The 14,404-nt window shown below is 50.7% G+C and overlaps 6 protein-coding genes across 6 annotated transcripts; 4 read left to right on the top strand and 2 right to left on the bottom strand.

The window, feature by feature from the left end:
- Positions 1 to 299: 299 nt before the first annotated feature.
- On the top strand, positions 300 to 1,615 carry JCM6883_006882 (uncharacterized protein; the record flags this gene model as incomplete). The annotated part of the gene is made up of 5 exons (XM_076629380.1): positions 300 to 320; positions 474 to 671; positions 753 to 995; positions 1,063 to 1,365; positions 1,436 to 1,615. The coding sequence occupies 5 exons, from the start codon at positions 300 to 302 to the stop codon at positions 1,613 to 1,615; spliced, it is 945 nt and encodes a 314-aa protein (XP_076490502.1).
- Positions 1,616 to 1,897: 282 nt separating this feature from the next.
- MDM10 (Mdm10p) lies at positions 1,898 to 3,567 on the top strand (the record flags this gene model as incomplete). Its single annotated transcript, XM_076629379.1, has 3 exons — positions 1,898 to 2,369; positions 2,426 to 3,360; positions 3,424 to 3,567. The coding sequence occupies 3 exons, from the start codon at positions 1,898 to 1,900 to the stop codon at positions 3,565 to 3,567; spliced, it is 1,551 nt and encodes a 516-aa protein (XP_076490501.1).
- Positions 3,568 to 3,723: 156 nt separating this feature from the next.
- Positions 3,724 to 6,316, bottom strand: JCM6883_006880 (uncharacterized protein; the record flags this gene model as incomplete). Its single annotated transcript, XM_076629378.1, has 4 exons — positions 3,724 to 3,767; positions 3,840 to 4,905; positions 4,964 to 5,395; positions 5,465 to 6,316. 4 exons carry the CDS (start codon positions 6,314 to 6,316, stop codon positions 3,724 to 3,726), a joined length of 2,394 nt encoding a protein of 797 aa, XP_076490500.1.
- A 519-nt stretch (positions 6,317 to 6,835) lies between these two features.
- Positions 6,836 to 9,468, top strand: JCM6883_006879 (uncharacterized protein; the record flags this gene model as incomplete). Its single annotated transcript, XM_076629377.1, has 11 exons — positions 6,836 to 7,116; positions 7,219 to 7,293; positions 7,380 to 7,520; positions 7,608 to 7,690; positions 7,773 to 7,908; positions 7,977 to 8,211; positions 8,272 to 8,561; positions 8,633 to 9,003; positions 9,064 to 9,121; positions 9,185 to 9,245; positions 9,313 to 9,468. 11 exons carry the CDS (start codon positions 6,836 to 6,838, stop codon positions 9,466 to 9,468), a joined length of 1,887 nt encoding a protein of 628 aa, XP_076490499.1.
- Positions 9,469 to 9,841: 373 nt separating this feature from the next.
- JCM6883_006878 (uncharacterized protein) lies at positions 9,842 to 11,688 on the bottom strand (the record flags this gene model as incomplete). Its single annotated transcript, XM_076629376.1, has 5 exons — positions 9,842 to 10,137; positions 10,218 to 10,572; positions 10,648 to 10,912; positions 10,990 to 11,139; positions 11,234 to 11,688. 5 exons carry the CDS (start codon positions 11,686 to 11,688, stop codon positions 9,842 to 9,844), a joined length of 1,521 nt encoding a protein of 506 aa, XP_076490498.1.
- A 261-nt stretch (positions 11,689 to 11,949) lies between these two features.
- On the top strand, positions 11,950 to 13,338 carry PRE4 (proteasome core particle subunit beta 7; the record flags this gene model as incomplete). The annotated part of the gene is made up of 5 exons (XM_076629375.1): positions 11,950 to 12,032; positions 12,090 to 12,449; positions 12,510 to 12,723; positions 12,809 to 12,902; positions 13,118 to 13,338. The coding sequence occupies 5 exons, from the start codon at positions 11,950 to 11,952 to the stop codon at positions 13,336 to 13,338; spliced, it is 972 nt and encodes a 323-aa protein (XP_076490497.1).
- Positions 13,339 to 14,404: the final 1,066 nt, after the last annotated feature.

The following is a 14,404-nucleotide window of genomic DNA, read 5'->3' as shown; positions in this document are numbered from 1 at the left end:
ATCAAGAAGTGAATCGAATTGAGTTGAAAATTGACAATTAGAGTTCAAGCACAAGAGAGTCTAGGCTAGAGGTAACAAGCTTTGAAAGATAAGCGAGTGAAAAAGTTTCCTGCATAAGCGCGCATTTTGTCGAGGGGAAGCTAGCGAACAACGAATGCGAAAACAAAAGACGTTTTTCCTCCCTCTCCCCTTTCGACAACAACTTTTTCAATCTCTTTTCCTTTTGCTTACAAAGCGAATCCCCGTCTCGCGCCCTTACAAAACTGGCATCTAATCAATACCTCGATCCTGAACTAGTCATGGCCGACAAGAAGCAAGCTGTACGTGCTCTCTTCCTCTCTCCTCCTTCGTCTCCACGTCGCCTCCCCCCCTTCCCTCGCCGTCGTCTCCCTTTTACTTCGAACCTCAATTGATAAACAAACAAACAACAAACATCAATCAACTAACCATGAAACTCTGTTCATTCTATCTAGGTCGTGACCGCCCTTCGTGGACTCGCCGTCTCGTTTGGAGAACTCTCAAAGGCTCACCGTACCGCTCAATCGGCGATTCACGAATACGCGGTTGAAATTGAACATTCAGACTCTCCCGAAAACATCATCAACAACTTCCCCGCCCTCTTTGGAAACCTCGAAGGATTGAACGTTACCTCGAGTTCGAAAGGAAAAGCCGTCAGTCGAAAAACTCCTTCTCTCTCCGAATTCTCTCGCACGACCCCCGAACTAACCTCTCCTGCTGCACTGTTCTATTAGGCCAAGACTCTCGTTCATGCTGACGAGGACGGTAACGAGGAGGAAGGAGGAAAGAAGAAGCGCGCGACCAAGGAGAAGAAAGTCAAAGATCCGAACGCTCCCAAACGTCCCGCTTCCGCCTACATCGAGTACCAGAACGACGTTCGTGATGACTTCCGTGAACGTCACAGCGGTCTTCCCTACGCGGACGTCTTGAAAAAGATTGGAGAATCGTGGGCTTCGATGACTGACGCTCAAAAACAAGTCAGTGTTCTCTCTCTTTCTCTGACTCAAGTTGGCTCGTTCACTGACAGCGCACGTTCGTGTACAGCCTTACCAAGACATCATGGAACGCAAGAAGGAATCTTACCTCTCGAACAAGAAGGAATACGACGAACAACACGGAATCGTTTCGAAACCTTCTCCTGCCGCCGCATCCGTCTCGGTCGGTGCCGATGGAAAAGAGTACACTGGCAAGAAACGTGGACGCAAATCGAACGCCGAACGTGCCTTGATCGCCGCCGCTGCTGCTACGGATGCTGGACGAGGTGAAACTCAAACCGCCGCTCCTTCTTCCGCCGCCGCTTCTTCTTCGAAACAAGCCGACATTCCCGTCAATGCTCCTAGCAAAAAGGTGACTCGCACTTTCCATTACTCTCGAAACAAAGTTCTTTCGCTGACTCGAATTCTGTCTCTTTCCCTAGACTGTCGAAGAATCTGACGACGATTCTTCGGATTCCGACGACGACTCGTCCGACTCTTCCGAGGAAGAATCTGAATCCTCTGAAGAAGAACCTACTCCTCCTCCCGTCGTTCCTCCCAAGAAGGAGAAGAAATCGAAAGGTGACAAACATAAATCGAAAAAGTCAAAGACTGCCGCCTAGACTTGAGGAATGAGCCCTCTCTTCGATGAATTGTCCTTTGTATTCCCCTTCCTTTCTCTCTGGTTACACGGTTTTCTCTTTGACGAGGTTTTGGATTATACTCTCGCTCTCCCTTTTCTAATCTTGTTTCCCAATCTGTGCCTTCAATACCCCTTTGCTCTCTCCTGTCCCTTTTCCCTCCGTGGTTGATACTGTCTGCAAAACACTATTTGCTCACTATCGTTGATCGTGGTCTCTGAGAGAGTCGAACGCGACCGCTCAACTTTCTCTCTTTCCTTCGGAATGTCCTCCCAACAAGCCGCTTACCTCCTTCGCGAGTTCTACTTTGCGACCGGCTGGAACAGTGTCGATAACCACTATGCCTCGTTCACGCACCAATCTCGTCAAGTGCTCGATTTCTCAGTTCAACCAGGACTTCATTTCTCGATCGCTTCTCACCCAACCTCTTCGCTCTCTTCGGGACTAGCGCTCTCGTCCTTGGTCCCAGAACCTAGTAGCTCAAGTTATCCACCTAGTACGGCCCCAGTGTTGGGTCCACCGGTCTCCCCTCTCCTCGCTGGTCAACTCGGTTATTTGTTCAGTACTGCCCCTCTATCCGCAACTTCAACGAGGAGGAACGCAACCGGAGAAGATAGGATCAATTTCAAGCATGTTATACAGAGTTACGGGACGGAATCGAGTATACCAGAGAGACCGGAATTGAGGGAAGATGTTCGTCCAACTTGGAAATCCGGTCTAAGGATCGATAAATCTGGTCAGTAATGACTCGTAATCCCACTCTACGGTATTAGGCTGACTCTGTCATGGTAGACTACTTGTTGTACGGGAGGTTGTACGCTCCAAGTCCGAGATTAGACGCACTTTACGTTCATCGATTGAATCCGACTACCCAACTACTCGTCTCCCTCATTACCGTTCCTTCTCCGACTCCCACACCGACCCTCTCATGGCAGAACGACGACCCTTCCCTATCCGCGACGACTGCGGCGAATCAGAACAATTCGAACGGATCCGCTTCTTCTTCTTCTTCGGCGGGAACGGCAGCGAGGTTGAGCGAGTTGGAGCTCAAATTACAACAGGACACGGGGAGATGGAGTAGCGAGTATAGTTATGCGGTAGGAGACGGAATGTGGGGAGTGAGAGGATTGTACAATTTTGGGAAATGGGGAAAAGGACTCCAACATCAAACAGAACAGACGACAACGGGGGGTGGAGAAGCCGGTGCGAGTGGTAGCAGGGAAAGGGTCGTCGACGAGGAGGAGGAGATGCCAACAGGGTTAAAAGGGAGATGGTCAGCCGGAGGGGAAGTCTACTTTTCCGCCCAAGAACGATCCGCCGGACTCTCGACCGGTCTACGATTCTCGACGATCCCTGAATCCGCCGGAGGTCCTCCTCAACCTCCGACGACCGTCACGGCGACGCTCAATCCGATCATGGGTCAACTTTCGACGGCGTACGCGGTACAAACGAGTCGGGATTCGAGTTTGGCGAGTCGGTTCGATTTCAACATGTACTCGTACGATGCCGATTTGACGATCGGAGGAGAATGGTTTCAGAGGAAGAATCGAAAGGGAAAAGGGAAAGCGGTCGAAACGCAGGGAGGAGAAGTTCAAACTCGGGAAACGTTCGATGCATTCGGGAGAGGAGTTGAGGAAGGCGAGTCGACTGCAGTACTGAGGAGAAAGAATAACGATGCGGAAGACGAGATTACGGCAGTTTTGAAAGTCCGAGCGTCGACAAATTCGGTTAGTAGTTGTTTTCCGCCCTCGTTGTCTCGTAATGCTGACAATTGTCTGTCTGTCGAATAGGATGTCGCGATGACCTGGGAGGGACGTTTAGGAGATTTCCTCGTCTCGTTAGGACTCGTTGCAGATTTGAGACTCGCAACTCAATCTCGGGGTCGAGTCTCTCCGATCCGGAGCGTAGGTCTTGGGATCTCATATTGGGCTTGAAATCGATCAAGACGATTCCAGTCGACGTGAGAGGAGTTTGCAGGACAATGAGTTGCTTGCGAGGATGATGAACAAAGAGGGGAAAAAGCGAGTGTCTGTGTGCTAAATGGAGACAGGAATATGTAGATAGAACAAGAAGATACATGAGATGAGTGTCTATTGCTCTCGGTAAGCATCGTGAAGAGCGCCGGTTGCGAAGCCTGGAGATTCGGGGGCAAAAATTGTCAGTGATCCTTTTCTCGTTCCAAGCAAGTGCGAAGATGTTCACTGACCTGAGAAAGTGCTCCCAGTAGTCCCGACAGTAATCCTTCCTTTCGCCGCTACGATCGCCTCGAGGAAAGGTAAGAACAATCTCCCTAACGGTACTCCATCTATTTCGTTCTGCAATCTTCCCATCTCTCCGACGCTCTCGACGGCGAGACCATCGTTTCGAGCGAAATTAGGATGATCGAAGTCGGAGAGGATGAAGGTACAAGGGAAGGCGGCGAAGAAAGGGGCCAAGTTTGGATCCGTCGTCGGAGAACGAGAATCGGTCGCGAGATAGAGGGGAATATTGAGGGCTTTGAGGTTCGGTTCGGTGTGGAGAGGAGCTCGGCAGTTCAGGTTACGGAGGAGGGCGGAGGGCTCGCCAGTCGGACCACGAAGGAAAAACCAAATGTCGTCCGCATCCGGTTCGGAAGATCGTTTCTCGAGACGACGTCTCGACGAGCTCGAAGGAGGGGAACTGATGAGATCCGAATAGTCGGCGTCGTCGTCGACGTGGGACCAAGTCGGAAAGGTGATTGGAGGAATAATTGCTGACCTCTTTCCTCGAACCTTTGCAGCGATTTGCGAATGTCTTTTCCCTAGCTTCTTCGCTTCCTCCTCCTCTTCGGTCTCGACACCTTCCGATTGCATCTTCTCCCATAACTCCTGCGCTTCTCCACCGTCGTATCCCAACTTCCTCACCAACTCCTTCCAAGCTTTCTTCATGTTTCTCCTCGCATGCCTGGAGAATTCTCCGTCTCCGACTCTCGCGTGGACTCCGACAAAGTTATACGGTCCTCCCAGTCGAGCCACGATCGCATCGGCCGGTCTCAGGAGCCATTCATTATCGAACGCCAACGCTCGAGCAAAAGCTTCCGACCAAGCTTGCGCTTCGGGATGAGCGGTATGGACTCGACCTGAACCGAAGAGGGATCCGACGAGAATGACCCTGTCTTGCCGAGCTGCGAGGGTCGGTAACGATACTTCTCGGTTCCAGTTCGAATGGTTCGAAGGAGTGATGAGGGGAGAATCGACGGTTTTGTTTCGATCGGTGAAGAGGAAATCGTGAGATTGTCGGTCTTTGAGGACAAACTGAACCACGCGGGTAAGTCAGAAAGATCCTCTCGGGGTACAAGAGAACGGGACTGACGATATCTTTCTCCTCGACTCCGAGCAGACCTTCGATCGCTTTCTCCCTCGTGTCCCATCTATCGACGATTTCGACTCCTTGTTCCCTCACTTTGTCGAGATCGACGAGAAAGTCGTAACTTATGAAGGTATCGCGGTACGTGTGTCGACACTCTGGACTATAGCTCTTGCATTCCGCCGCCGTCAATTCAGTTGTCGGAAATCCATCGACTCGAAGCTTGTACCCTTTCGCCAGCCACTTCTCCCTCCTTTCCTCCAGCTGTCGAAGGTGGTCGGCGATCTTCTCGGGGTCGTCAGCGTCGCAAGTCGGACAAGGGAAGGAAGTAAGAGTCGAAGAATAGTTCGCAGGGAGATTGAGAGGCGAAGGTTCGTCGATGGACGAGAGGTTGAAAGAACCGGGATTCAGAAGCATGATATGAGTCCATGCTTTCGCCTGGAGACGATCAAACAAGAGTTAGTCAGTCAGCAAGAGGGGGAGAGATGGGAAAAGAGGGAAACAAACAAGATCTTCGTAAGGCAAAGTCGAAGTCGGCCAACCGATCCAGATCGGAGGAACGAGGACCGTTCTGTTGAGGAGTTTACCGAGAAGGAGGGCGTTCTGAAGGGCAATACGCTGATTGTGAACGCCCGAATGAGGGAGGAATCCGAGGTAGCGTGTTTCGTTATTCCGAATTGATGGTAAACGAGGTTTCGGTAGAAGACTGATTTCGATTGGACCCGTGTCCCCCAGTGATACATCACTAGAATCTTCGAATATCCCTACGTCGTAATTCTCGGTTGGCGACAGCGGAGATGAAGGTTCGTCAAAGGTTTCCTCCTCCGATTCTTGCGATACCACGGCTTCATTCCACTTTTCGCTCACTTTCTCCTTCAGCTGACTGACCTTCTGTGCTATCTTTCCGGTGTAGGCTTCGACCTGAGGATGCTCCCCTCCGCGCAAGACCGTGATAACACCCAACGACAGGAAAACGAGTGCGACCCCTCCTCCCAACAGCGCCAACCAGACTCTACTTTTCCTCGTCTTCCTCTTCGCCGATGGTGGTAGCTTGAGCTCAAAGTAACCCTTCGAGGTTTTTTCCAGTTCGAGTTCGGTGTTCTGGCGAGGACTGAGCAGGAGCGCTTCATGTGGAGAGGATGGAGGGTGGAAGATAGAGTAAGGGGAACCGGGAGTCGAGGGACGAGTACGAGGAGATAGAAAGGCGTCAGTCTCAGTCCACGAGTAGATCGAAGCTGGGGACAGGGTGAGGGAATCAGGACGAGATTCTCGGTTGAATGAACGAAGGGATCGAGAGAAAGTTCGACTCGGAGGGGAAGTAGGGCGCGAGGAAGGTAGAGGTCGGTACTCGGGTGCCATTGAAACGGGGCGGAGGAGGAGTATTGGACGGGAGGGCGGTCCAAGATGTGTCGCTTCTTCTCGAAGAAAGGGAAAAGTCAGACGGGAGTGAAAAGGGTTCGAGCGAACAAAGGGGCTCGAGCTTTCGGCTGCGTGTTTCGTTTCTTTCCAAATTTGGGTCGAGGCGTCTTGTACGGCAAGTGCTGGAAAGGGAAAGGTAGGTGCACGAAGGTAAAAAAGCAGCCGTCTTGAAGACAGTACGAAACGGCGAAAAGAGACGCAACGAGAAGCAACCGTCGTTCGCGACCAGGTAGCCTAAGTGTAAGTGAACCGCTTCCGCGCTCCCGTCGTCGACGAGGGGAAGCTGGCGTCGGCGGTCACCCTCCCTTTTGTTAAGGATCGGCGAGCTGATTGTGAAGGGGGTTCGAGCTGAAAAGAATTCGATAGTGTTCCTACCTTTCTTCAATCTCGGCAGCTCGTCATCGTCTCTCTTACTCCTACTCCTACTCCTACCTCGGTTTGTCGAGTCTCGACTCCACGATGCTCGATTCCTCTGTCCCAGAAACGCCTCCCCAAACTCCTCTCAACTCCCCTTTCTCCAACTCTCACTTCGGCTCGTCTCCCGCTCGATCCTTCTTTCCTGATTCCCCATCGACCACCTACACGACTCCTTCACCGAACCAGCTGAGAGGGAGTCGAGAATGGGACAAGTTTCAGGCATTTGACTTCGTTGAGGAAACGCTCAAAGCGCCAAACGGATTTGTGCATCTCGACACCGAATATGCGAAAGAAGCCGGCATTCGAGGAGTAGCGAGAAATTTGTGAGTCTGACTGCCATCACTTACATCGCCTACCGCGACTTGAAGGGGCCGAAGACAGGCAAGCGTTCCAAGCTGCGCTGACTCGTTCGATTTTGCGCTCAGTGACTGGCGGCTCTCTTCTGACAGCTACGACTCGTCACGACAAGTCTTTAAGCGTCGACTTGGACCCACGGAAGTGTCATAAGGCGGAGTCAACGACATGTAAGGGTTCTTCAGCTTGCTTCTCGCTCAGCCGTGACTGACGCTTCAGCTTTCTCCTTCAGGTATCTCCATATTGGCTTCCGAGCTCCCTCAAGAATCATGGGCGAGAGGAGAATACTGGAGGTCTGGAAGACGATTCTCGCTCGACACACTCTTTTGTCGAGCTCAATTGAGTTTTCGAGCTACTACGATGTTCATTTCGTGTAAGTCAATTCCTCAACGCCTTCAGACCTCAGGTAAATCCACAAGGTCTCTTTGTCAAATACTGACACAATCGCTGGCGTCCGTAGCAATCGAATTCCGCGAGACGAGCGGGAATTCGAGCAGATCGCTCGATCTCGACTCAGTTTCAAAACGCAAGCGACGGCTGAAGGTACTTCAGACTCTCTTGAGGTCTTACTTCCACGCTCCCATGAGCACAAGCTGACGTTTTGGTCATTCCTGCCCGAGCTCAGACATTCGGAACCGTTACCTGAATGGGGAACGACTTCTCAGCGACGAGAGATTAGCTTTCCTCGTTATCTCGACTCCGGAGGAAACGATCTCTACAGGAGGCGATGAGATTCAGGAATACGATTTCTTCCTCTACAGGTTCGATGCAAAACCTCTTCTCTGTCTTGTGTCTGCCCTTGAGCTCACCAGCAATCCTCGTTGACTAGTACTCACTTCCTCGGCGATGGCATGGCTTTGCACTCGACAGCGAACGAATTCTTTACCTTGCTCGCCTCGGACGAAGGCCTCGAGAGCGAATCGACCTCACCACGCCCAGATGACGTCGACCTCTCCCTCCTACCTCCCGTCCTCGAAAGTAAAATCCAGACATCCGACTCCTGGAGCAAGATGGCTTGGTCAGCGGCGAAACCTGATTTCCGACGAACCGAAGCGAAAAACCTCGTACGTCCCTTTCCCTACTTCACTGCTTTTTGCAGACTCTGACGCCTTCGATCTCGACAGGGCGGTCAAGCCTTCACAAGAGCCTCCCTAGGTCCTCGTCTTACCCTCGTTCCGACCGTTTCCTATTCGCCCTTAGATTCGACCAAAATCCTCTCGACTTGCAAATCGCACGGTTCAACGATCGCATCCGCTCTGTTCGCCCTTTCAAACTTGGCTTATATCCGTTCGACACCCATCGATAAGCTGAACCAGGAGCTACCGACGAATCTGTATTCAGCTTTGAACATTCGTGGGATTTTGGAGAAAGCTGAGAAGGGGGACTGGTATCACCTCGCTATCGGTTACTACAAGTGAGCTCCACTACTCTCTTGTGAAGATTAGTCCGTTCCGGCAGTATGACTCATCCACTCGGGCTTGACAGTATCATTCTCCCAAGTTTCTATCCTTCCTCAATTCCTGTCTCGACCTACTTCTGGCATCAAGCCGCGTCAGTTAAGAAGCAAACTTCGAAAGTGGTCAAAAGCTCCTTCTTGAAGAGCCGTACGACGTTGATGGCGTTCGAGCGGGAGAAGCGGAGTATCGGATTCGAAAAAGCTGACGAATTGAAGAGAGTTGAAGAGGGGATCAAAGGACTGGGGATCACCGCGGACGGAGAAGATGAGGCGGAGTTGGAAAGAATGAGGAGGGCGGCGGAAGAGAGTGTAGCGGCGAAGGAGAAGGAACGGAAAAAGCAGGAAGAAGCGAAACCGAAAGTTCCGAACGTTTCGTTGATGGGGTTGTCGATGCTCGGCAGTACGTATTCCTGTAGCTTCCAAACTGAAGTGTGAGCTGATGAACCTTTGAGCAAAGCAGATCTCGACGCGATTTACAAACATTCGACTTACGCAGAACGAGGGATCGAGCTGCACACGTACGTTCATCCCTCCTCAAACTCCCCTCCGCTGTCGTTCTGACTCATCACTCGATTCTACAGTCTCACGACAGGTTCTCGTCAACGTCCGGGAGCTCTCCTACTTTTCTCGTACACCTTCGCTGTGAGTCTTCCATTCTTCCAGCCTTGATCGACGATTCTTGAGGTTGACATCGGTCTACGTCGGAAAGGGCCAACTCTTCATCTCGTTGGGATACGATTCGAACGGATTCGAGAAAGGAGTCATCGAGGATTGGTGGAAAGAACTCTTGAACAGGGTCGATGAGCTGTTACTGCTCAAAGGGACGGAAGGAGTCGAAGGATTGGTGCAAGGGGTGGTTGCTTAGGCGAAGTCGGCGTGTAGAGATGATTTCGGTACTCTATCATGTTCGTATTCCCATTTTGTTCTGTGCATAGTTAGTAGCATCAATTCATAACAGACACTGTAGCCGGGCATTTCATTCTTGCATCTCTGGAGTTTCACAGTCTTCGTTCTTGTCTGTAGAGCTTGTAACCGAGCAGTGAAATCGTACGGTGAAATCGCTCGTGCGTGAGTATGACGAATGGTGATAATAATGACAACGACAAGGTGGCGAGATCGAGGTAAGATAGAGGCAATACATGTGTAAGAGAACCTGCTACGAAACTCGCGAATCAGCGCGAGAACGATGAAAAGAAAACGAATGAAACAGACTGTACAGTTCTAGGTCTCATTCCTCCTCACGAACCCGCCACATTCCTCTTCACGTGCATCCTGACGAACCCTTCCCCATCCTCCCTCTTCAACGGTCCCTTCTCGCCCTCCCCTCTACTCGGATTCACATACTCCTCATCCCCCTTTTCCCTGATCTCCGCTCCTAGATACTTCCCCTCCTCGTATTCGCCTCGAAGAAATTCGAGAGAAGTCTCGACGATGAGGGAATGGGAAGTGAGAGCTGGGGTGGTGGCGCTCTTGGGGGAGAGGTAGGAAGGGAGGAAGAGGGGGAGATCGGAGAATGAAATGTGAACCGAACCGACTGACGCGAGATGGATCATCGATGGGTCAGTTTCATTCGAGGGAGATAGAGCGATGGAGGAGAGGAGAGAAGAGACTTACGGATAGTGAAGAACCAACTTGGCTGAGAGTTGCGAATTGAATTGACGATATTCCTCACGAGGTAGAAATGGGGTTTCCATAACGTGAACGCTTCAGAATTAATCACGAGGAAAGGTACTGAGATTCCCTTCGATTCTGCTGTATCATCCGTCGACGTGGGGGCAGGAGCTGGAGAGGATTTCGGTTCTTCGTCTTCATTGGGGGTCGAGATCAAGGTCGTACCTGAGCTCGAAGCAAAGTCGGGAGTAGAATTCGTTTCGAGCTCGATGACGGCTGGAGGAATCGGATCTGCCCAGGGATCTAAAGCTAACCCTTTCTTGAATCCGAATTTCGAGTTTGATCGCAAAATTTGAATCTGTCGAGGAACGCTCGAGACAGGTTCAGCTCCAAAGCTTCAAGCTGAGACCCGGAGGATTCGATTCGAACTTACGGTGGTAGCTCCCCCAAAACTGTGTCCGGCCATAGTCATATTCTCCTCCAAATCCAATCTCCCTTTCCACTCCTCCCATCGGAACGGCGCTCCGTTCTTCCCATAAGCATATGCACGACGATTCGAGCGTTCGAGTTCTTCCGTTGATGCACCTCGATTGATCCGGGCAAGGGTGGAAAGGATTTCAGAGATTTCGGCTTGTCGCAAAGAGAGCTGATCCCCTCGGAACTTGAGGAACGGTTGTTGATCCTTTTCGTTCTCGTAGCTGATGATAACGTCAAAGCGGGATAATCCATTCAGCTTCTTGACGGTGGAAAAGGGAGAGAGAAAAGCGAGACTGACTAGATATCCTTTTCCTTGATGTAATCGATAACTTTCTCCTTCCGGGGATCGCCATCGGCAGGCTTGACGACCGTTATAGGACCTGATCCATCTCGATGCTCGACAGCAACTACAACGTATCCTCTCGAAGCGAGTTCTCCGCAGTATTGTCTAGAAATCATTGATTTCGTGAGCCAACCATTGTAGCTGAATAGGCCTACCTCGGAAGGGGCTCATCTCTTAACTGCATCGACAATTGACTCACGAGTAAGTAGTCCGATTCCCGCTTAGACCATGTGAGAAGACCACGACTGGGAATTTCTCATACTCTCCCGCTTTCTCCTCTTTCTCCTTCATCCGCTTCAGCAAGAGAGGTTGATCAATCCCTTGTGTAGCGAGATACAGACTCCTCCCAAAGAGATAAACGATCGCCTTGACGAGTAATGTCGATTTCCCTAAGAATTTCGCATAGCCTCTCGCCGTAGTCGACAGAGGTCTCTCCAACCAAGGCATCGATCTGCTCTTCGGAGTATCGGTGTTTGTAGGGTAGAATAGAGTGAACAGAGTCGTTTCTAGTTGCAGAGCGGGTTGATGAGTCGATTTGAGGAGTGCATGGGAGAATCGAGCGGAATCGGGAGAAGAGGAGGCGAGTTCGACATCGTGCGTTGAGACGGGGTAGGGACCAGTGTAACGAGGTAGAGAGTGAAGAATTAGGCCCATTGTGGTGATAGGAAAGAAGGGAAGAAGTGACGAAGCTCTCTCGTCTTCCTTCAACTCACTCTACTGACATCAGTGAGTCCTAATTTGACGTCTGAGCAGGCTAGAGCACTAACTAGACCATTGAGTGTGTAGTGCAACACTTTCCTTCTACTTCGTGGTGAGTTTAATCGTTTCATCATTTATCTGACGCGTAACTCAGCTCATCTCCTCGTCACTCTCACGTTGGTAGGGGTAAACCTCGATACGACTCATTCGACCCTCATGCAACTTTCCCGATTCATCAAGGTAGAGGGGGAGGAGCCAAAGTTGATAACTTCTCTCAAGGAGTTCAACACACTCAGTCAGTACCCATCGGCTCCCCTCTCCGCTGAGACCATGCTGACATATAAGTGAGCTTGTAGACAACCGATTGTCACTGGTACATCGGTCATCGGATTGAAGTACAAAGATGGAGTAATCCTCGCAGCCGACAATCTCGCTTCCTACGGTTCCCTCGCCCGATTCAAAGACATTCGACGTCTCCACAAACTCGGTTCGAAGACCTTGATCGGCGCAGGAGGAGATATGGCCGACTTCCAGCAATTGAAGAGAATGCTGTCAAATTTGATGATTGAGGAATCAATCCTCGACGATGGACACGAGTTGTCGACGAATCAGGTGTTTGAGTATTTGAGTAATGTCATGTATGCGAAGAGGTCGAAAATGGACCCTCTTTGGAATACCTGTTTGGTCGCGGGATGGGATACTACAAACGATTCTCCGTAAGTTCCTCATTTCTCTCTTCTCGCGATCTGACTAACGCACCTCACCTTCCGGTATAGCTTCCTGAGCTACGTCGACCTCGTCGGAGTGACCTATTCCGCCCCTTCTCTCGCAACCGGATTCGGAGCCCATCTCGCAACTCCCTTACTACGAAAAGAACTAGATTCTCGAGGTCCCGATGGAGAGAAGGAACTATCAGAAGAAGACGCCCTCAAGATTGTCAGGAATTGTATGAAGGTCTTGTTCTATCGAGATGCGAGGAGTTTGAACAAGGTTCGTTCTCAATTCTCGTCACTCGTTTGTTCGCTTCTTTTTTACGAGGAGGAAACTGATATGTGTGTTTGATCCATCCGAACAGTTCCAAATCGCGAAAGTTACGAAGGATGCAGTAGAGATTGGAGAACCTGAATCGGCAGATACTCACTGGGGATTCGCGGAGGGTTTGAGAGGATGTGCGTCTATCTCTCTTCGTCGTCTCATCTGAGGTTACTGATAAGACCTGAGATTCCGCGCAGACGGTAACTCTGACGAAACTGTATAAACGCTTCAAGACTTCGGTCCTTTGTCTTCTGCTCTTTCGTTTTACGCAACCCATCCTTCTTCTTTCTCCAATGTAATTGATTCGTCAAGAAGTTTCATAGCTCAGAGTCGAGTAGTTCTCTCTTAGTAACGGCTCACCTCTCTCGTTACAACATCTTCGCAACTTCTGGTACCGCCGATTTCCTTCAAGAACACGGTGTCTCCGTCAAGTACCTCGAGGAGTTGGAGGACGATGGAACTGAGAAGAAGAACCAAAAGTCGGAGTCCTCGCTTCGAGACCACATCGCCAACGGACTGATCGACCTCTACGTCCGTCGTCAACTTGCCTTCGAAGACCCGATACTGTAGAAAGGCCCGCTGCCTCTGCGGAACTCGAAAAAAGGAAGTTTCGTCGTCGCCGACGAAAAACCTTAAAAATAAATAACCTTAACCCCGCTCTTCGAGAGCGCCGGAAAGAGGAGCAGTCGCAGTGTCACTACATCAGTCCTTTCTCTTCTCAGCTCCTCTCCGCCTCAAACCTGGTATCTCTATCTCGAGTCTCGACTACTTCTTGTCTATACTGAGTACACCCTGTTGACCTCCTCGCCTCTACAGTCCTTCCCCATGCACTTCCTCCGAACACTCCTCTTATTCTTCGTCGTCTCGATGGTCTCAGTAACTGCTGTTCCGAACGCTCGTCTACCTACAGTCGATTCAAACGCGGTCGACGTCTATTCAGCCGCTTATTGGAAGGAGCAGGGCGTTATTCCGGTTATTGGCATTAGATATGGGAGAATCTCGCTAGCTCCCGACCTCAAACCACAAGAAAGGCTCGTCAAGGGGCTTACCCGACTCACTCTCGTTGTGACAACCCCGGTCCTTGTAGTCTGGTGGCTGAGGGAAGTGACTAACTGGGGTTGGAGGAGGATGGACGAACTTCATGAATGGATCTTCGAAAAGGAAAGGCGGGATCTGGGTGGAGCTGCGCGTGAGGGAGTAGTTCACAGGGTTCATACTGTACCGGGTTTGAGTAGCACATCATGATCGTCGTTTGTTTTGTACCGTATGTTCTTATGACCAAGCTCGGAAAGCGAGATTTCACAACCTTTCGAACTAGGCGAGAAAGCTCTTCACTTCACTTTGTTAGTGGCCGACTCTGCTGTATACTCAGCCTCAACAAGGACGCTTTGTATTTGCCATGCTGACTTTCGGTCCTTTGTCTTTTTCGTTTTCGTTTTACGCAACCCGTCCTTCTTCTTTCTCCAAATGTAATCGACTCGTCAAGAAGTCTCATAGCTCAGAGTTCAGTAGTTCTCTCCGGACAACGAGAGTGGTGTTACAACAATGCAAAGAGCGAAGCGAACGAAAATACAACAAAAGATCTATATCACAAAAATCAACCTCGCCTCTCAGGCGCTTTGCGTTCTCGGCCGCC

The sequence above is a fragment of the Sporobolomyces salmoneus genome (assembly GCF_050403485.1).
Source record: "Sporobolomyces salmoneus JCM6883 DNA, S_salmoneus_JCM6883_v1_ctg5, whole genome shotgun sequence".
NCBI classification, from domain to species: Eukaryota; Fungi; Basidiomycota; class Microbotryomycetes; order Sporidiobolales; family Sporidiobolaceae; genus Sporobolomyces; species Sporobolomyces salmoneus.
Note: the sequence above shows the minus strand (reverse complement) of the source record. Positions and strands in the feature narration are given on the sequence as shown.